We start from the raw sequence: 17,450 nt of genomic DNA, 5'->3' as shown, positions 1-17,450 counted from the left end.
TTTGCTTTGCTTTGCATTTCTTGTTGAAAACACATATTAAAATGCACCAAAATCCACAAAATGCACTAAGACACAGCCACAGATAGGCAGGCAGTCACACATACACACATACAGAGACACAATAACATCAACAGACTGTCGTAAGTGATGGAGAAACATCTGCCTGCAGGGAAACAGGTTGCCGGTCCTTGATATGCTCCCAAAAGAGGAGAAATGGGATCCTATTTAAGGATCCTTGTGGAGTGCAGCATTCCCTTATGGATTTGTTAAAATTACTGAAGCAGGAGGGCCTTTCTCAGATTACACAGCAGGCCAATGTGAGGTTGAGCCCCCAGGAAGCAGGAGCTGCATCTTTTCAGCATCAATTCTGTGTTCATCAGGATTCTCTTCTCCCTCTCGCCCTGGGTGAACCGCGCCGCAGTCCGCTCACGCTGGAGAGGGTGGCTTTCCTTTGGGCCAAGAAGGCTCCGTTGGGACAAGGACCAACCCATTACCTGCCGTCTCCCATCGTCTGGCTTTGCCGTGTCCTGTAACTTCAGTCAGACTCGAGACAGCCGGCCCGTCCCTACGGCTCTCGGATCTGTCCGGGCCTCGCTCACGACCTCCAGGGCCAAAAGAGATGCTGTGTTGGCGAGAAAGACGGCCAAGCCTTGCAGGGCCGTAGAGACCGACCGCTCGGAGATGCCCAGGGAGTCTGATCTCATCTGGAGTGAGCTTTCGATCCTGGCTGTACCCCCCCCCCACCCTGGTCCACAAAGGCTCCCCCCCCCCCACTTCAAGATTCAGGATTCCCCTCTTACAGGGGGCTTCAGGCTGCCTTCAGATCAGCTCCTTGTCCTGCGGCCCGGCAAGGAGTTCCACAAGGATCTGGTGTGAAGGCGGCAGGAAGCACCCACTTGTAGGGCAGACCCTTAGGGGAATCCTGGACCAAGGACCGAGGGGGGAGGGGAGACCCCACTCCAGCATTTGAGGGGCAGCACATCCCCCCCCCCCACAATCCAGTCAGGAATCATCTGGTTATTGCCTTACTTACTTTACTTTTATTGAATTTATACCCACCCCTCTAGTTCCCATCCTTCACAGCCCTGCCGCCCCTTTGCCACCGTGGCTTCTTTCACTGAGTCCATCCCTCTCACCTTTGGGTCTTCCTCCTCCCCCACCCCCGCTCCCCCTTCCTGTCTCCCCCGCTCCCAGGGGTGGTAGGGTGGATTAGCTGAGACTCAGGCGGCCTGGGTTCAAATCTCTCCACAGGTCCGCCCCCTCCCTGGGCGCCTCCCTCCCAGCCCTTGAGAGATCGGGGGGGGGCGCGGTGAGGGGGGGTCCCCATCGGCGGGCAGCGAGGGGAGGGCGCACAGCCCACCAGCAACAGAGGAGGTCTCGGGAGGAGAAGCGTTCCTTGGGCGGATCACGGCTCCCATCTCGCAGCCGTGGATTCTGGGGTTTGTAGTCCCCCGAGGAAAAGAGGCAGGTGTCCCTGGCCGCCGAGGCGTCACCCTCCACCACACACACCCCCGGGGAGGAGCGCTGGGGGGGGGGGGAGTCGAGGAGGCGGCCAGGCAGCTCCGGTTTCCAGCCTTCAGGGAGGCGCTGCGCCCCCGCGGAAGAAGCGCGGCCGGGGCGCCCGCCTGCCCAGCCGCGCCGCGCCTCCGCCGGAGCCCGCCGGAGGATGAGCGCCTCGGCCGCCACCGGCGTCTTCGTCCTCTCCCTCTCCGCCATCCCCGTCACGTATCTCTTCAACGCCTTGGCGGCCACGAGAAGGTCGGGCAAGCGGCGGCGGCGGCGTGTTCGCGTGCACGTGTGAACGCGGGTGGGGCAGGCGGGGCGGCGGCACGCTTCGCTAGGGAGAGAGGCGAAGGGCGATGCGAGTCCTTCAAGGGCGGAGGGCTCCGAAAGCCGAGGGAACCCGCGACCGGGCGTCAGGGAGGGGATGTGGAGGGCACACGTGTCTGGACGACCGTTCACACGGACCTGCTTCTTCTGACGGGGTGGGCTTACTTGGGAGGAAAGCGTCTTGACATCAGATCCCCGCGCTTACTCGGAGAAGAGGACAGTTTGAAAACCATTGGCAGACGAGAGCCCGTCGTTTGCTGAGCGCCTTGTGTCTGATTTGGCAGCCTCTGGCTTTGAAGGGTTTGCGTGGCTGGAAGGAAAACGTTTGCGAGAAGGGGAAAACAAGAGGTCCACTGGGTTGCAGCAGAAGCGACCATTAATTTGGGGTCCCCCTGAAACAAATCCAAAGTTCCGTTTGGCACAAACTTTTGTAGTTGGCGCCGCCGCCGCCGGGGCATCTTGTGAAGCGGGCCAGGGGGGGGGACGACCCCCTCCAGCCCAATAAAACCCGCCGCTCCTTGGGGTGCCATAAGATCATTCACAGTGAATGTCTATTCTTATTACAGATTATTGTATTTTATATGTAATATAATATATAAATATATAACTACATCTTTCCTATTGGAAGTAAGCACCACTGAATTTAATACTGCTTACTCCCAGGTAAGTGAGGGGGACAGGGTGGTGAGCTCCCTTAGGAAATCAGCCTGGTTGAGCCCCAGGGGACTTAATGTCTGACTGCAAACGGCATCGGATCCTTTCCTAAAAGATCCGTTGTGTTCTTGAACTCAGCTCGACATGAAATAGTCGTGGCTTGTGACCAGGGCAGGGTGTGTGTGTGTGACCCCTTGGATTTGTAGGGTGAGGCAGCCCTGCCCCCCCCCCCGATTCACAAGCCCCCTGTACCATGCACGACACGTGTTCCTAGATGGGTCTTAGATACTTTGCACCCTTTAGTGCCATGGATCCTGTCCCCTCGTGTTTGCATGGATGCATGTGATGCCCTTTGCCAGGAGACCCGTATTTTGCACGATCTAGATGTAGGAAATGTTGGGATGGGGGGGGGGGTTGAGCCCTCTTTCCCTGCCAGGTGCCCGAGGAGGAGGCCTGGGGGGGGGGGAAAGGCAGTGCCAGGGTGGAGAGAAAGAGGCAAGCCAGATCCCTGGGCTCCTTTGCTTGCATAAGCCGTGGGGGTATTTTTAGAAGCGGGTTGCATGTGAGGGACATTGTGTGGAGAGCACAACAACAATAGCCGACAGCTGCTTTCTCCCGAGGAAGTGCCAGGAGGGGCTTTGTTTCGCCAAAGGAGTGCCAGGTCTCCTGCCCTGCTTAGGAGGCCACTGGCATCGGGCCTGGAGACCCCCCCCCAGCCAGGGTGTGGGGAGTGTGGCCGGGCTTCACTGGAGGGGAATGGGGTGCAGGGGTCAACACCCTGGGGCACCGGCTGGGCCCCACATCCTGTGGGGGAGGGCCCCGCATGACTGCTGTGCAGAAAGGCACCCTTTCTCCTGCAGGCTGCGGTGGCCTGTTCACCCACCGTCTCCACTCACAGTGGCACAGAGGCAAGAGGAAGTCTTTTTGCTTACGGGTGACTGAAAAGGAAGGGAGGCACAGTCCTCTTTTTGAAGGCCTCCTCTGTTTGAAAAGGCTGCCTGCTCCCACTGAAAGGCTGTGGCTCAGATCAGGGGCCTTGAGGTTGCCCATCATCCACCGAGGGCTGGGCGTGGACAGCAGAACTGGCACACACCTTACGCCCATTGCCTGCCTTCCCCATTCAGCTGTGATGCATTATAACTCTGCTTCGGTGATACAACCCATTTGACATGAACCAGGGTGCAGTTTCTTGCCCACCAGCGTTGGCATCTGTCTTTTTCTTGCGCGGCTTCCTTTTGTCGGTGGCTCAAACCTACGGGCTCCCCGCTCCGACACTTGTACTCACACAACAACCTTAAAAGGCAGGGTAGGGTTAGGCTTAAAAAATGTTGATTACTCCGGTGAGCTTGGAGCGGAGGGGGGAAACGGAAACCTGAGTTTCCTTGATCTTCAGTGAATCGCATTCCCTCGAAGCTTGCAAGCTCGGAGGAGAGAAAAGAGCTCACACTCCATTTGTGCCTTTGTTTGCTGACACGCTTTTCAAGTAAAAGTCTGCAAACGGTGTGCTCATATTGTAGCTTTAGAGAAATGCCGGCCTGTCATAATTTGAAGAAGGGAGGGAGCGCGCAACTAAAATAGCTTTATCAGCAGTTTGGAAAAACGAGGCTGAGAGCAGAATTTGTCTGCAGGCTAAAATTCAAAAGCATGTGAGGAAACAAGTGATGATAAAGGAATGGTGAACACATATGGAGCCGTGATCATTAGCATATTTGCAAGATGCACAATACAGGCTGGATGACTCTAAGGGGACAACAAGGTAGCCGTAGAAGAGCTGTAGTACGTTCCATAAGTGTTTATTTCAGATAATGAACCCATGAAACAGAAATGGTGGTTTAAGAGTCTCCCCATAACTGCTGGAAAGGGCCCTAACACATCTAGCAAATGATCTGTACAGTTGTGGGGGCAGCAATATGAAGATAGATAGCCTAGGTGTTTCCCCTTTGTCTTTTCCAGATCTCCCTGTAGATTGTTAATCTTTGTCTTCCTTCCTTCTCCTCTCTCTGAAGTCACTTCCTGCTTCTTCTTCTTTTTGCCTTCGTGTTTTATCTGGACAGAGCAGCAAACGTGGAAGCATGGAAGCCAGCCGTTGGAGCTTCAGCAATACCTTCCAGATCCTTTTCATCCTGTGCGGTCTTTAAACGGATTTCCTGTCTGATAAACAATAACTTCCCTTTTTCTTTTTCCCATAATGCCGGTCTTCAGAATAATGATATCTTCTCATTTGGAAACAAACTGCACTAGGTCATTGCATTCTGCCAGTAACTTAAGTTAAACACAGTATGAATTTTCAACCTTTCAGTTAAACCAAAGAGTTGTACCTTGGATGGATCAGTCATTCCCCTTCCATGCTTGCTCTTTCTGAGGGTGTGTGCCTTGATTTACAAATGGAAAAAAACACACACCAACATCATTTTGAGCAGAAGTGAAAGAGAGCTGAATTTCTCTCTTTCTCTTTCTCTCCTCTTTCTCCCCGACATCCCTTTCTGGTTTTAACCTCTGCAGCTCTTGGATCATTGTTGCAGTCGGATCGCTGACTCTGCTGTTAGTGGGTGTCGCAGCTCGATTTTTGGTGAAAAGGAAACCCCCTCGAGACCCACTGTTTTATGGTATGTGTCAATGTGCTGCATCTTGGCTATGGGATTTTGCAAGAAATATATCCCCTCTCTGGCTGTTGACTTGATTTAATGGGAAATCATGGTTTCATATTACGAGAACAAGCTATGCAGAAGCTCTCTATCCCTCTCTTTCATGTGCATGGGACGTAGAAAGCTGTGATTTAGAATTTTAAAGCAAGCCACAATTCCCTTTGATCCATGTTTAAACTATGGTTTGTGAGAGCAACCCCTGGGGGGGGAAGCTAGTTTCTGATCCTGGCTTGTTTTATGAACAAAATCTAACAGATCATTGTTTGTTCTTGATGGATGTTACAGCAAACTGTGATTAATTTAAACCCAAATGCTTCTTTTCCTCATGGGCATGAAAGGGTGTGAGGAACATTCAGGCCTGATATCTTTGTGGCTTGTTCTTGTAGCAAGAAACCATGGTTTCCTGTAACACCTGAATCAAGCTTGTATATGGCTAAGATTGTATAGCATGAATGACTTGAACAAGGTAATAGCTGGAATATTGAGACTAAACAGTATTAAAATATTAGAACTGTTCAAGTTTACAAAGGGTGGCTTATTCTACCCCCATTTACCACCATGTTATCTCAAGAAGGTCAGCATGCCATCCATTCAATTATTTTGGCTAGCTTTGCAGCCGTTACACTACCCTGGCTTTCTAACTGAGTATTAAGTTTTTCAAAAAAGCTTAATGCTTTTTCAATAACGTGTTAAGCTCGAATGAAAAACCACACTCTCAGTGAGACATATATAGGCCTAAATCCATTCCCCAGCCCTACCCAAAGCAGTGGCATCCAATCAGTTCCTGAATGCTTGGTCAACTCTTATGTGCGTCCCCTTGACTCAGTAGGTCTAGTCTAGTTCAGAACACTCGTTAGATTTGGGCCCTACTTAGTGTGCATGCTAATTCCTCATTTTCTTTTTTGATCCCCACAGTTTTTGCTGTATTTGCTTTCACCAGCATCGTCAACCTGATCATTGGGCTTGAACATGACGGAATAATTGATGGCTTCATGACTCATTACTTGAAAGAGGTAGGCTTGTCGTGAGGGCTGAGGGAGAGGGCTGCGTGCTCGGAATGGTCATTTTTTACACTTGGGTAAAAGAATGAAAAGGCTCAATAACTACAGAGCCAAGGGAGAGGGGGCGCCAACGTAATCTCCTGGATAGAAGCTGGCGATTCCGAGGTGGCACCAAATGATTTATGTTATAGTCCCCCAGGGAACTCTCCAAGGTGCTGAACCGGTTGGGGGTGGAATAGAATTGAGCCCCTTATCTATCTGCTGATTTATTTAGCTTTTGTGCCACCTCTCTCCCAGAGAAGGGACTTGGCACGGCCGAGCTCCTGGAGAGCTCCCGTGAAGTTCGGATTAAACACAGTGTGGATCGACTTCTCAACTACATCACTGGCAGAGCCTCCTGGTTTTATTTATTTATTTATTAAATTGGCATGAAATGACCAGCTGTCTTGGGAAGAGGGGAAGGAATTGTCCATTTTCAGCCGTTTTGGATGGTGAGGGGGCTGTGCCTTATTTGGAGGGGCAGTAAAAGTCCCTTTTTCAAAATTGATAATCCCAGGCGCATATATGGTTTCGACATAAGACCCGAGGGCTCCTAAATAAGGTATAGGGGATGGTTGAAAGGGTTGCAGTGGACCATTGCAGTCTGGGGAAAAAGGGGATGTGAACTAGGGATAATGGGGGTTCAGGACTACGTAGGGGCAGCCCTCTAGGCTTCTGGATCTATCCTGCTGCTGCTGCTGCGAGAAGATGTATCTTTGGGTGCTAATGCCGTTGGTGCCCCTCAAATAAGGCAGTAAAATATATTGGCCTCTGTGATCCGGCCATTCCTTTGAAGGGTTGAATCACAGCCTAAACTCACAGCCTAGCTATGCCTCTAAATCATCTCTTGGGATGGGAGCCTAAATCCATTAAAGTCATTGTTGGGCCCTTTTATTGCCTTCCTGTTCTGTTGAGCTCATGGCAGTCTTTCTGGCTTTGCTTGGTGCTCACGATGGACTTGTAGGGAGGTGAGGTGAAATCGTGTCCTGCTGAGGAGGGGGAAAGAAACCCACATTGGGGCCTAACGTTTCCCTGAGTGGAGGGTAAACATGGCATCCTCTCTCACAGAATTTGGGGGAAAGAGGGGCAGTTCTTCGGGAAAACCAGCTTAGTTTTGCATCTAGAATAAATACGGTTCAGAATCCTTATGTATACCATGTTTCCCTGAAAATAGGACAGGCTGTTATATTAATTTTTTGATCCAAAAAACACATTAGGTCTAATTTTCAGGGGATGCTTTATTTTTTTCATGTACGATCTACATTTATTCAAATACAGTCCTGTCATCATCTTCTGTTTGCTGCACAAGGGTGGAGGGTGGGCCTTCACTTAACTTGGGCTTATTTTGGGGGGTAGGGCTTATATGACGAGCATCCTGAAAAATCATACTAGGGCTTGTTTTCAGGTTAGGTCTTATTTTCGGGGAAACAGGGTAGGATTGTGCTTTTAGGCAATCCGTTTTTAATTACTTTTTTAAAAAAGGAGTAGCTGTGTTTTAATCCATACCTGTTGCAGCATAACCAATAAAGGCTCTTGTGGCTTTGTTTCTATTAAAGTTTGTATTTTTGAATTGTTATGATGCCTTGAGAGGTTTCTGGTTTCGTTTAGCAAAAGGTGTCCAATTTATCTTAACATAATTATTGGCCAGAATCTTACCATTGATTTGTGCATGTGTAAGGGAAATTGCGTAGGTCTGGATGGCCACTTGCCATCATTATCAAGGCGTGGGTTGCTTTTCTGAGTGTCCAGCCAGGAACGGTACCCTTATCTAGATGGGCAATAGGGTTGTAGCTATTATTATTCTTATTGATCTCAGGGAGTAGCCATTCTGCTAGCTGAACCATGAGATGTGACCTTCAGGAAATATACACACACACACACACACACACACACACACACACACACACACACACACACACACACACACACACACACACACACACACACACACACACACACACACACACACACACACACACACACACACATATATATATATATATATATATATATATATATATATACAGTATCTGTCTAGATTGAATGAATCAGGCGTGTTCTTTGCAAGATGGTTTTCATTCCTACATCTCTGACACACTGTCTAACTGTATCCCTCACTCTAGTACCTGTTTTCCCTAGGGCGAACCTTATCTGAACACAGCTTATGCCCACATGATATGTTTCTGGGATGGCTCAGTTCATTATCTGATGTATCTCCTGATGGTGGCTGCCATTGCATGGGAGTAAGTGGATTTCACATCTTCTTCTTTCTGCCATTGCATGATTGTTTGTCGAACTTTCGTGCTAATTTTTTTTTTTAAAAGTTGCAAAGTAAATGGAACTCAAAGACCTCGCTTTTTGTGCCCTTTACATATCAGGCCTTTTATCGAGCAGGGGAATAAAAGAAAAAAAAATATTATGCCGCTTTTTGACAGTGGAAACCAGTTCCCAGCTAAATTCAGGGCCGGCTCTAGCATTAGGCAGATTGAGGCAGCCTGGATTGAGTCGCGTCTTGAAAAGAAGCCAAACAATTAATTATTTGATTCATTCCGATTGGATTTGGAAGTCCTTGTGAAGCTTGACTTGGGTGATAAAACAATGGATGTTTTCTAGGTTGCCAATCCACTTTGCTTTTGGGAGCTGCTTCGCTTGGCTCTAAATGTTTGGACTACGACTCCCAGCATCCACTGCCATGAGCTACACTGGAAAGGGTTGATGGGAGGTGTGGTCTGACATCAAGTGGAGGGTGGTGCTTTGCCCACCCCTGAGGTAAAGCAGTCAAAATGATGGATGGGTTTTGAGTCCTATCTTTAGCAAGAATGACACTTTCTCTCTCTCCCTTCCTCTCTCCCGCTGTATCTCAATACTTCCTGGGTGTTCACATTCTTACAATCTGTGTCTCCAATTGTGTTCACCATGGATGTTGGGAAAAAAAACCCCAAGCATTTTTTGTTGCAGGGAAAGTTACCGGACAATTGGGCTCTACTGGCTAGGATCGATCATGATGAGTGTTGTCGTCTTTGTGCCTGGAAATGTTGTCGGTAAGGAAGTGTTACTTCCCTGACTTTGCTTCGTGAGACTGGACCAATAGCTTTTTTTCACAATCAGGAGCGACAACCGGTGCAGGTCTGGAGGCTGTTTTTGTGACCCCCGGGACCCTCCGAGGGACACACAGGCTGCCCAAACATTGCATCTCCAAAGGCCTTAAAGCCAAACTTTTGGGGAACAAAAATGGATTTGGGGGGATATTTAATTGGGTAAGGCACAATTGTGAAAGATATGAATTTGTAGGTTTCCAGAAATTTCCATCCATCTATTTTGCCAGAAGAAGAGGTTATGCTGGCGGAAGGCTGAAGGATGCAGACTCATGCCATAGATTTTTGTTGCGTACTTCAAACAGCTTGTGCATTGGGTGTCCTGTACCTCCCAGGAGGAAAAACAACAACAGGAAGAAAGAACATTTTGTTTTTCCATTAGCACTTAACTCTTGAAATACAGTTCACTAAGAGATGGTTCAGATCTTTGCAAAATGCTCCATCTGGAGCCAAGCTCATACGTCTGGGAGCGCAGTCATTAGCAAGGAAGAATGGATGCTCGGGTTGTTCCCTGTGGAAACTTGTTGATGCTTTGTGTGAGGGCTTAAAAAGCTGCACAGTGGAATACTTGATCAGGTGGGGAGAAGACACCACATATAGATGCAACCTTGACTCATCCTTATGCCTTAGCAATGCTAAAATGGCGAGCTTTTAGACAGCCTGGCATGATTGATTATGTATCAATCAGAAACCTGTGTGTCAATATCAATCACGTTTTTTCCCTTAGGTTATAGAAAAGAGATCAAACATAAATTGTTGTTTTGAAAGACGAGGGAGAGAAAATATCCCAAATGCCAATAGATTCCACTTACATAAATATTTCAAATGGGATTCCTTCTGCCATTGATCAAGTAGCTACAGGATGAGATTTCTCCCGTTAGTGTTATTTTTCTTTCCTTTAGTTTCTAGTTATTTTTGAATTCTGTAGCATTCCTAATACTCGAGGAGACAATTTTTAAGAAGCAGGCTTTGCAAGCAGAAAGGATAAAACATTTCCGGCAAAGCCAGCCCCAAGCACGGAGCGTGTCCATTCTGGCTTAGTGGCTTTAGGGCCACTCTTAAGTCCAGCACTGAAACCTGTTCTATTCTGATGAAAAGCCAAACGCAGAACGTCTTCGGTGCTTTATATGGTCGTTTATCCCTGTTGGTGCAATGATGTCAAGGGAGAGGTAAACATCCCCCAGATGTGGTGCAAATGAACTAAACAACGTTGCTCAAACATGGAAGCAAGAGGATTATATTTGAGAGCCAGCTTTCAAGTGCCTCCTCTAGGAGCACAAAAACATTCGCTCTTATGGACAAATAATCCACAGCTCAAAAAAAAATATTGAATTCTCTGTGTCTTGAGTGCTAGGCTAATTCAAGTCTCCATCAATATTTTGGGGAGTCAGTTACACAGAGAGGTGGGAAAGGTAAACAGGCATGGGAATGTAACTGACTGACACGTTAAAGGATACATCAACAGTGCTGTCTGAGACATGCCCTGGAAGTTCTCTTAGCTCAGTGGGGCTTATTTCCAGTTCGTTGTGCACATAAGGCTAAAAGCGGGTGATTCTCAGGCAATGATCTAGTTTTGTAAAACTCCCCGTGAAAGGCATCATCCTCCGAACATTCAGCTCTTCATTTGTTTTGTTGACGAACAGGGAAATACGGAACAAGAATTTGCGCAGCCTCTTTATTAGGTATTCCCTACATCTGCCTCCCAGTCTGGGCTGGTTTCAGAATCTGCAGCCAAGCAGCAGCAACTGGAGAAGTTACAGCCAAGGTAACATCTGTGTTGATTCTGCCGCCTGTTCTTTATGGGGAAAATGGTGAGCGGAAACATCGGCTGAATGGCAAAAGAATTTCCGCTGTATGGCTTAAAAACAAACGGTGTATGTGGGGTCTCCCTCTCCCTCTCTGTTCTTCTTGCACACTCCTTAACACTAGATTATAGGATAGCCTTCTTAAGGTACTTGAAAGGTAGTTACACAGAGGAGGGGCAGGATCTGTTGTTGATTATCCCAGAGCGCATGCTGAGTAGGGAAATTTAGAAGTTAAAGTCTTCCGATAGATTGATTTCTAAACTTTGCTTCCCCAGTGAAGGTAAGCCTTCTTGCTTTGCTTCTCAGAGCTGCATCCCTTTTTCTGCTTCTGCGTATGTTTATGCAGTGGGTGTATTTCTGCAAAGTTTGGATCACTAGCTTGGCAAACGTACGAGCAAGCTCTGTGTTTATCCAGCCGTCTGCTATTTCATGCCAGAAAGATTTCCCTAGTTCCTTTGGGAATTCTCTTTCTTTCTTTCTTTCTTTCTTTCTTTCTTTCTTTCTTTCTTTCTTTCTTTCTTTCTTTCTTTCTTTCTTTCTTTCTTTCTTTCTTTCTTTCTTTCTTTCTTTCTTTCTTTCTTTCTTTCTTTCTTTCTTTCTTTCTTTCTTTCTTTCTTTCTTCTCCTCTGGCTGGCTGCAGTTTAAAATTGTAATCATTAAATAAAAACATTAGAACAGGTCCCTCCCTCACCCCTGGCTTTAATTGTTATGGGAAGTTGTGCAGTTACTCAGATCTAATGGAAACGGTGAGGTTGCTCTGTTATATGAAGGAAACCAGAATAACAAGCCAGGGTGTGACCACATCAGTGGGCACAGTCTTTTGGCCCTCTTTCTAAGCCGCTCAGAGTGGTCTATTTGACCAGACGGGCGGGATACAAATCAAATCAAATCAAATCAATCAATCAATCAATAAATAAATTTCTTATTTTCCACTGGTAAAATTGGGAGAAAAGGGGGAGAGGGACTCAGTTTTCAGGCTGAATGGGGTGGCTCATGACGGAACAATTTCATTTGAAGCTGGAGGCTTGTTATTCCACATAACTGGGAGGTCTGCTGCTTTTTGAGATAAGGAGAGTTCCTTAAAGCTGGAAGCCACTGGACAAGGGGAAGGAGGCGCATGTTTGTAATAGCGTTTTTTCCCCCTTTTGTATATTTTCTGCGTCCTGTTGTTGTTAAGACCTCAGACGGGTTGGCAGCCAACTCCTGGGGCTTGGCTTGGTTCCAGAGGTCCGGAACGCCGGCTCCCCTCAGGTAGCCATTTCCTGTTTCCCGCGAACCCAAGCGCATGGGGGAAAATTATGCCCTGCGCTTGGAATATCTTCAAAACAAAAACGCCTTGCTCGCGGCTTCAGTTCCCGCTTCCATTTGTCTTCCGTGTCCCTTCCAAGACCAGCTCTAGATTTTGTCCAAAGCTGTGGAAGAGGCCCTCATCCAGATGCCAGCCTCCACGAGAGCAAGGGGCTTGATCAGACGCTGTCAGAGCCGATACGAATCCCATTGATTCTGGAGGATTTACTCACGGTTTGCAGACCGGAGCTGACAGGGTCGAACGCTGGGATGGTTCGATTAGCAGGGATAATTTGTGTCGTCTGCCACCTGAATGTTAATGTTTCAGACACCATGTGACATGCTGGAAATATATTCATTTAGTATAGCATGAGCTTCTCATAATTGCCTCGGAAGGCTTTAATCCATGAAATCTTACATTTGTTAGACATCACCGTGTAACGAGACTCTTCATTAATAGGCTGCTAATGCAGCTGCTCCCTCTGGAAATTTCTGCTTTAGGCGATTCAAGACGCACACCAGAAGAGGCTTTGGAGAAGACCTTTAGATCTGGTCCTGGCGGCGTACTGCATCTTTGCCACTGGTTTCTGTCTTTTCCGGGGCATGGTAAGGGGTTCTCCTTAAAGATTTTATTGCTTGGTGTGAACAAATTTCCAACGTAAGCATTACAAAATGTAAGACAGACAGACTACAGCCCAAAGGAGGGGAGAAAACCATGCCATGGGATTTGTAGTCCACCCCCTTCCTTGTAGAATGGTGTTGGGTGCTCCTTCTGTTTTTGTTCTCTTTATTATTTCTTACTCCAAGAAATCCAGTGATCTTTGGGTGTGCATGGGATTAATCTACAAGTATGGCAGGTGTTAGAAATGATCTTGACATGAGCACTATTCCTCTCTAGATATATGTATATCTAGATTGTGAGACAATTTCAGTAGATGTGTGTTTGTTTTTTTGTCCTCTCTCTCTCTCTCTCATGTTCTGACCTCTCTTTCCCTGTTTTTGATGTGGGGTCATTAGGAAAGCGGTTGCTTAAGACTGTGGGTCCTCTCAATCTTTGGCCCTCCATCTTCTCCATCTCCCAGAAGCCCAAACCGTAGGGCCAGCCCCTAAGGCTCCTGTCTGTGGAAGTCCAGAACTCCACATCTGGAGACTTTAAAGCTGAGCCTTTGCTGGTCTGAGGCCAGCTGGAGAAGTGGTGAACCGGGAGCTTTTAACTGATCAGCAGCTCAGGCCTTCAGCTGCTTTCACGCGGCATCGGCTTTGGGTCCGAATGTGATTCTGGCTTCTCTTTAGATCGCCTTGGACTGCCCGGTGGAACTGTGCCGACTTTACAGCCAGCATCAGGAGCCGTACCTCAAAGATCCTTCAGCCTATCCAAAACTCCAGGTAAAGAAGGGATCCATTGCAGAATTCAATAGTAGTAGTAGTAGTAGTAGTAGTAGTAGTAGTAGTAGTAGTAGTAGTAGTAGTAGTAGTAGTAGTAGTAGTAGTAATAATAATAATAATAATAATAATAATAATAAGAAGAAGAAGAAGAAGAAGAAGAAGGAGAAGAAGAAGAAGAAGAAGAAGAAGAAGACGACTTTTTAAAAAGACTGCAGTTGCAGGATTCTTGGATCTGCAGGCAAAAAAGTAAAAATAAAATAAAAGATCAAAAGATGGTGGTGGGGGAATGCCACCCCGTTCTGTCTTTCCACCCAAGTGGAAGGCTAGCTGGAAGGACTCCTCTTTTGAAGGTGCGCACGCCAAGGGCTAACCTCTCTTCTCCTGTGCAGATGCTGGTATATATGTTCTATTCTGTGCCGTACTACGTAATCTCACTCTACGGCCTGCTCATCCCCGGATGTTCCTGGATGCCTGATTTAACCCTTATACATGCCGGAGGACTAGCTCAGGTATGACACTTCTGTGACCAGCTCTGGAATATTGTGTTCTGTTTGGGTTGCCTCCCCTGAAAAACCGTATTATCGAGTTGGAACAAGGGCCCTAAAAAGCAGCGCAAGGGATCCGGGCAGGCTGGTACAAGCAGAGGAAAAAGGGTGCCATCTTTGAGGTGGTCTGATTTTCTGGACATTCTGGCCATACAGCCAGCCCTGTCTTGCTGCCCTTGCACGTAGCTGAGAACCCAGTCCCCTTGCCGGTCATACCATGTGCATGGAAGGTATAGACGGGGCCTCCAAAGGGCAGGGAAATTGGTTCTGGATTTTATATAAAAAAAGCCGGAACTCTCTGCAGAAGCTAAAACGGCTCAGCCAAACCAGTGGCTGAAATCCTGAAATCCTAGCAAGTCGCAACTAAAGTGTTGAATCACTAGGGACTGGATGGAGTCAGGACCTCCCCCCCCAAGTCCTCATCACTCCGTGAGCCTCTTCTAGTTGTGGCTTGCTAGAGCTAAGCAACAGGATTTCAGCCTGTCGTACTTGAGACCTATCATGAAAAGACTGTCCTATTAGGAAAAGCGGAAGGCAGGAGGGAAAAAGGTCAGCCGAACGTGAGATGGGTCGATCCGATAAAGGAAGCCACAACCTTTAGTTTCCAAGACCTGCGCTCAGTGGTCAACTGAGGGGACCTTTGGAAGGTCATTCGTTCATCGCATCACTGCTAAGTTGGCGCTGACATGACAGCGCATCCGAGGTTTGGATGGAGGGAAGGGATATTTCAGAGGATGACCTCAGCCTCCACAATCTTGACAACAGACACAACTTTTCCCATTGTCCTCCTTTGACTCTTCTCTCTCTCAGACTTGGCAAGGCCTGTTTGCCAACCTTTGACCATTCCCCTGCCCCCACCCTGGAAATAACTGGCCACTTCACTCTCCCCCAATGACCTGTTAACATTTCGGTTACTCTAAGGCCCACATTCCACCCTTCCTCCTCCCTCCCGGCAACAGTTGAGATGAAAAAAAAATTTTGGGCACAAGGCTGTAAAAATGCAAACGCACTGTCACTCGAACCGGAGGAGAAAGAGACAGAAGCAGAGGCCACCTATCCTGGGGGCCTCTGCCATCACGTCTATCTTTAAACGCTTGTTTAGGCTAAAAATATTCCTTGGCTCAGCTCTCTTCTCTGTGCATAACCTTAGATGTAAATTTACTCGGCGCTCCAGAAGAGTACCATGGGAGCGTTCCCAAAAGCCCCTCACCCACTTTCGACAAAGGCAAAGGAGCAGGAATCTCTCTGGAGGATAAAAAGAGAAGCCACACCACCATTGTGCTGCCCCGTGAAACACAAAACAGTACAAAGCGCACCGTGATCAGATTTGGGGCTTTCCGGAATCACAGTGTGCAGTTTTGTCCCTGGGCTGTTGCAGAGAGCTGTAAAGTTTCCTTGCATGAGGGGGGGGGGCTGTTTATGACTTTGTGATTCTCAGCAGGAGAAGGCACCCATCTCAACTGTGACTGGAGTTTAAAGAGAGCCTGAACTGACTGAGATTTTGAATGGAGAAAAGTCAAATTGTTTGGCTTTCATCCAAGAAAGGCAGAAACAGATGAAATGGCAGCTTCGCAATTAGAAGCAAAGGGGCAGTGAAAAAGTAAAGGACGTTTGATTATCCTCCCATGACTTTTCATAGCTGGAAGGACAATGTTTCATCATCTTTTCATGGCAAAACGGTGCAGGATTCTGCTTTTTGCTTGCCAGTGTAAATCTGATGGCTATGTTAGTCATGTAGCATTTTTAAAGAAGTCAGTTTTAAATAAAGTCACATACAAAAATCATAGCTGGCACCTCTGTAGTCATTTTTCCTTTCACACACAGTGGCTATCCTGACATGTAAATAATGTTAACTGTTGCTATGCCCAAGGCCATCCCTGCAAACAAGCCATAGTTTGTGAGCCAGATGCATACAATTACAAGCCATGGCTTGTTGTTAGCTTATGAATTCTGGCTTGTTGAAACCATGGGTTGTTGTGAATGGTGGTTTGCCCCTGGCTTGTATTCCCTGCAACTTTCACTGAATCAGGTTGGCAAAAGAGCCAAGAGAGAAATGGACCAGAAATATTTGAAAGCAAACTGTGGTTTGCTTGGCTGACTGTAAGAGAATTTGCAACTTAGGACAATCAAAGGGGACTGACATAAACCGTGGTTTAGTGTGATGTGTAAAGGCCCTGATCAATGCCTCCCACTTACATCTCTGTTTCTTTTCTATAGGCTCAATTTTCTCATGTTGGTGCTTCTCTACATGCCAGAACACCCTACATCTACAGAGTTCCAGGCGAAGGAAAGATGTGGTTTCTTATACTCAACATAACTTTCGGAGTTGTTCCCCAGCTGTTCGCTTACAGATGTGTACAGAGCCCAGAGTTTTTCTTAAAGCCCAAGCCAGATGAAAAGGCAGAGTAAGATTTTCTGTCATGGGACTGCTGCTAACAAATCCTGTGCAGTTCCTCCTGAAAGAAGGTCTCACGACCTTGTGTTACACACCAGGGCTGGGAATAAAGACTTCTCCCTTTCATAGATCTTCTCGAGACCTTGCTTTCATGGGATTCCAGTAGAACGCAAGTAGGCCGCCTTGATGTTAGCTGAGAATTTCTGGAAAGCAACCCCTTAAGAGGTGGACTCCTTTGTGTGGTTGTGTGGTGTCCAGTTGCTGCCTAACAGGGTTTTAAAAGTGTGTGAGACGTTCAAAAGTGTGGGTTCCTGTTAGAATCCAAGGTGCCTGCATCTTGGCCTGACGCTCCATCCACCATACCTTGATGGCAATCTGGTGTCTTTTTACCATGGGTTTAACGCATGGCAGAGCTGAAGGCGGTGCAGCATGAAATGGGAACAGACTCTCCCTATCCTAAGCACCGTTTCCTCCAGTTGTTTGAGGGTTTTCACGACACCCGCATTGCCGTTGGTACAGATGGAAACCGACTTCTGGCATGCAAAAGTGTGCCGCCTTGCAGCTGCTCCCATTTTTTAAAAATCTCAGCCTAGTCAGGTGGCAGGAGGAAAACTGCAGACAGAAATTCTGCAGACCATAAATTCGTGACACCGACGCGAATTTACGAAACATGAAAAGGGTTCTGCCTTCTAGGTACCAATGCACACCTCTCAAGTCCCCTAAATAGATCATGAGGTTGGGCCCCTTGGCTGGCCTAGTGGGCACATT

The 17,450-nt window shown here is 47.5% G+C and overlaps 1 protein-coding gene across 1 annotated transcript; it reads left to right on the top strand.

Moving 5' to 3' along the window:
* The first annotated feature begins 1,555 nt into the window (after window positions 1-1,555).
* On the top strand, window positions 1,556-16,810 carry TM6SF1 (transmembrane 6 superfamily member 1). The gene is made up of 10 exons (XM_072981738.2): window positions 1,556-1,758; window positions 4,987-5,090; window positions 6,045-6,142; window positions 8,309-8,412; window positions 9,128-9,210; window positions 10,908-11,029; window positions 12,858-12,962; window positions 13,650-13,742; window positions 14,132-14,251; window positions 16,505-16,810. The coding sequence occupies exons 1-10, from the start codon at window positions 1,667-1,669 to the stop codon at window positions 16,694-16,696; spliced, it is 1,113 nt and encodes a 370-aa protein (XP_072837839.2). The 5' UTR covers window positions 1,556-1,666; the 3' UTR covers window positions 16,697-16,810.
* Window positions 16,811-17,450: the final 640 nt, after the last annotated feature.

The sequence above is a fragment of the Pogona vitticeps genome, chromosome 12 (genome assembly GCF_051106095.1).
Source record: "Pogona vitticeps strain Pit_001003342236 chromosome 12, PviZW2.1, whole genome shotgun sequence".
In the NCBI taxonomy this organism is placed as follows: Eukaryota; Metazoa; Chordata; class Lepidosauria; order Squamata; family Agamidae; genus Pogona; species Pogona vitticeps.
This window is presented reverse-complemented; position numbering and strand designations above follow the sequence as displayed.

Bases quoted from the DNA above. Each gene is read 5' to 3' on its own strand.
- TM6SF1 (XM_072981738.2), top strand. From the start codon at position 1,667: ATGAGCGCCTCGGCCGCCACCGGCGTCTTCGTCCTCTCCCTCTCCGCC. The intron at 8,413-9,127 runs GTAAGTGGATTT...TTTTTGTTGCAG, and splicing joins GTGGCTGCCATTGCATGGGA to GGAAAGTTACCGGACAATTG. The intron at 14,252-16,504 runs GTATGACACTTC...TCTTTTCTATAG, and splicing joins ATGCCGGAGGACTAGCTCAG to GCTCAATTTTCTCATGTTGG.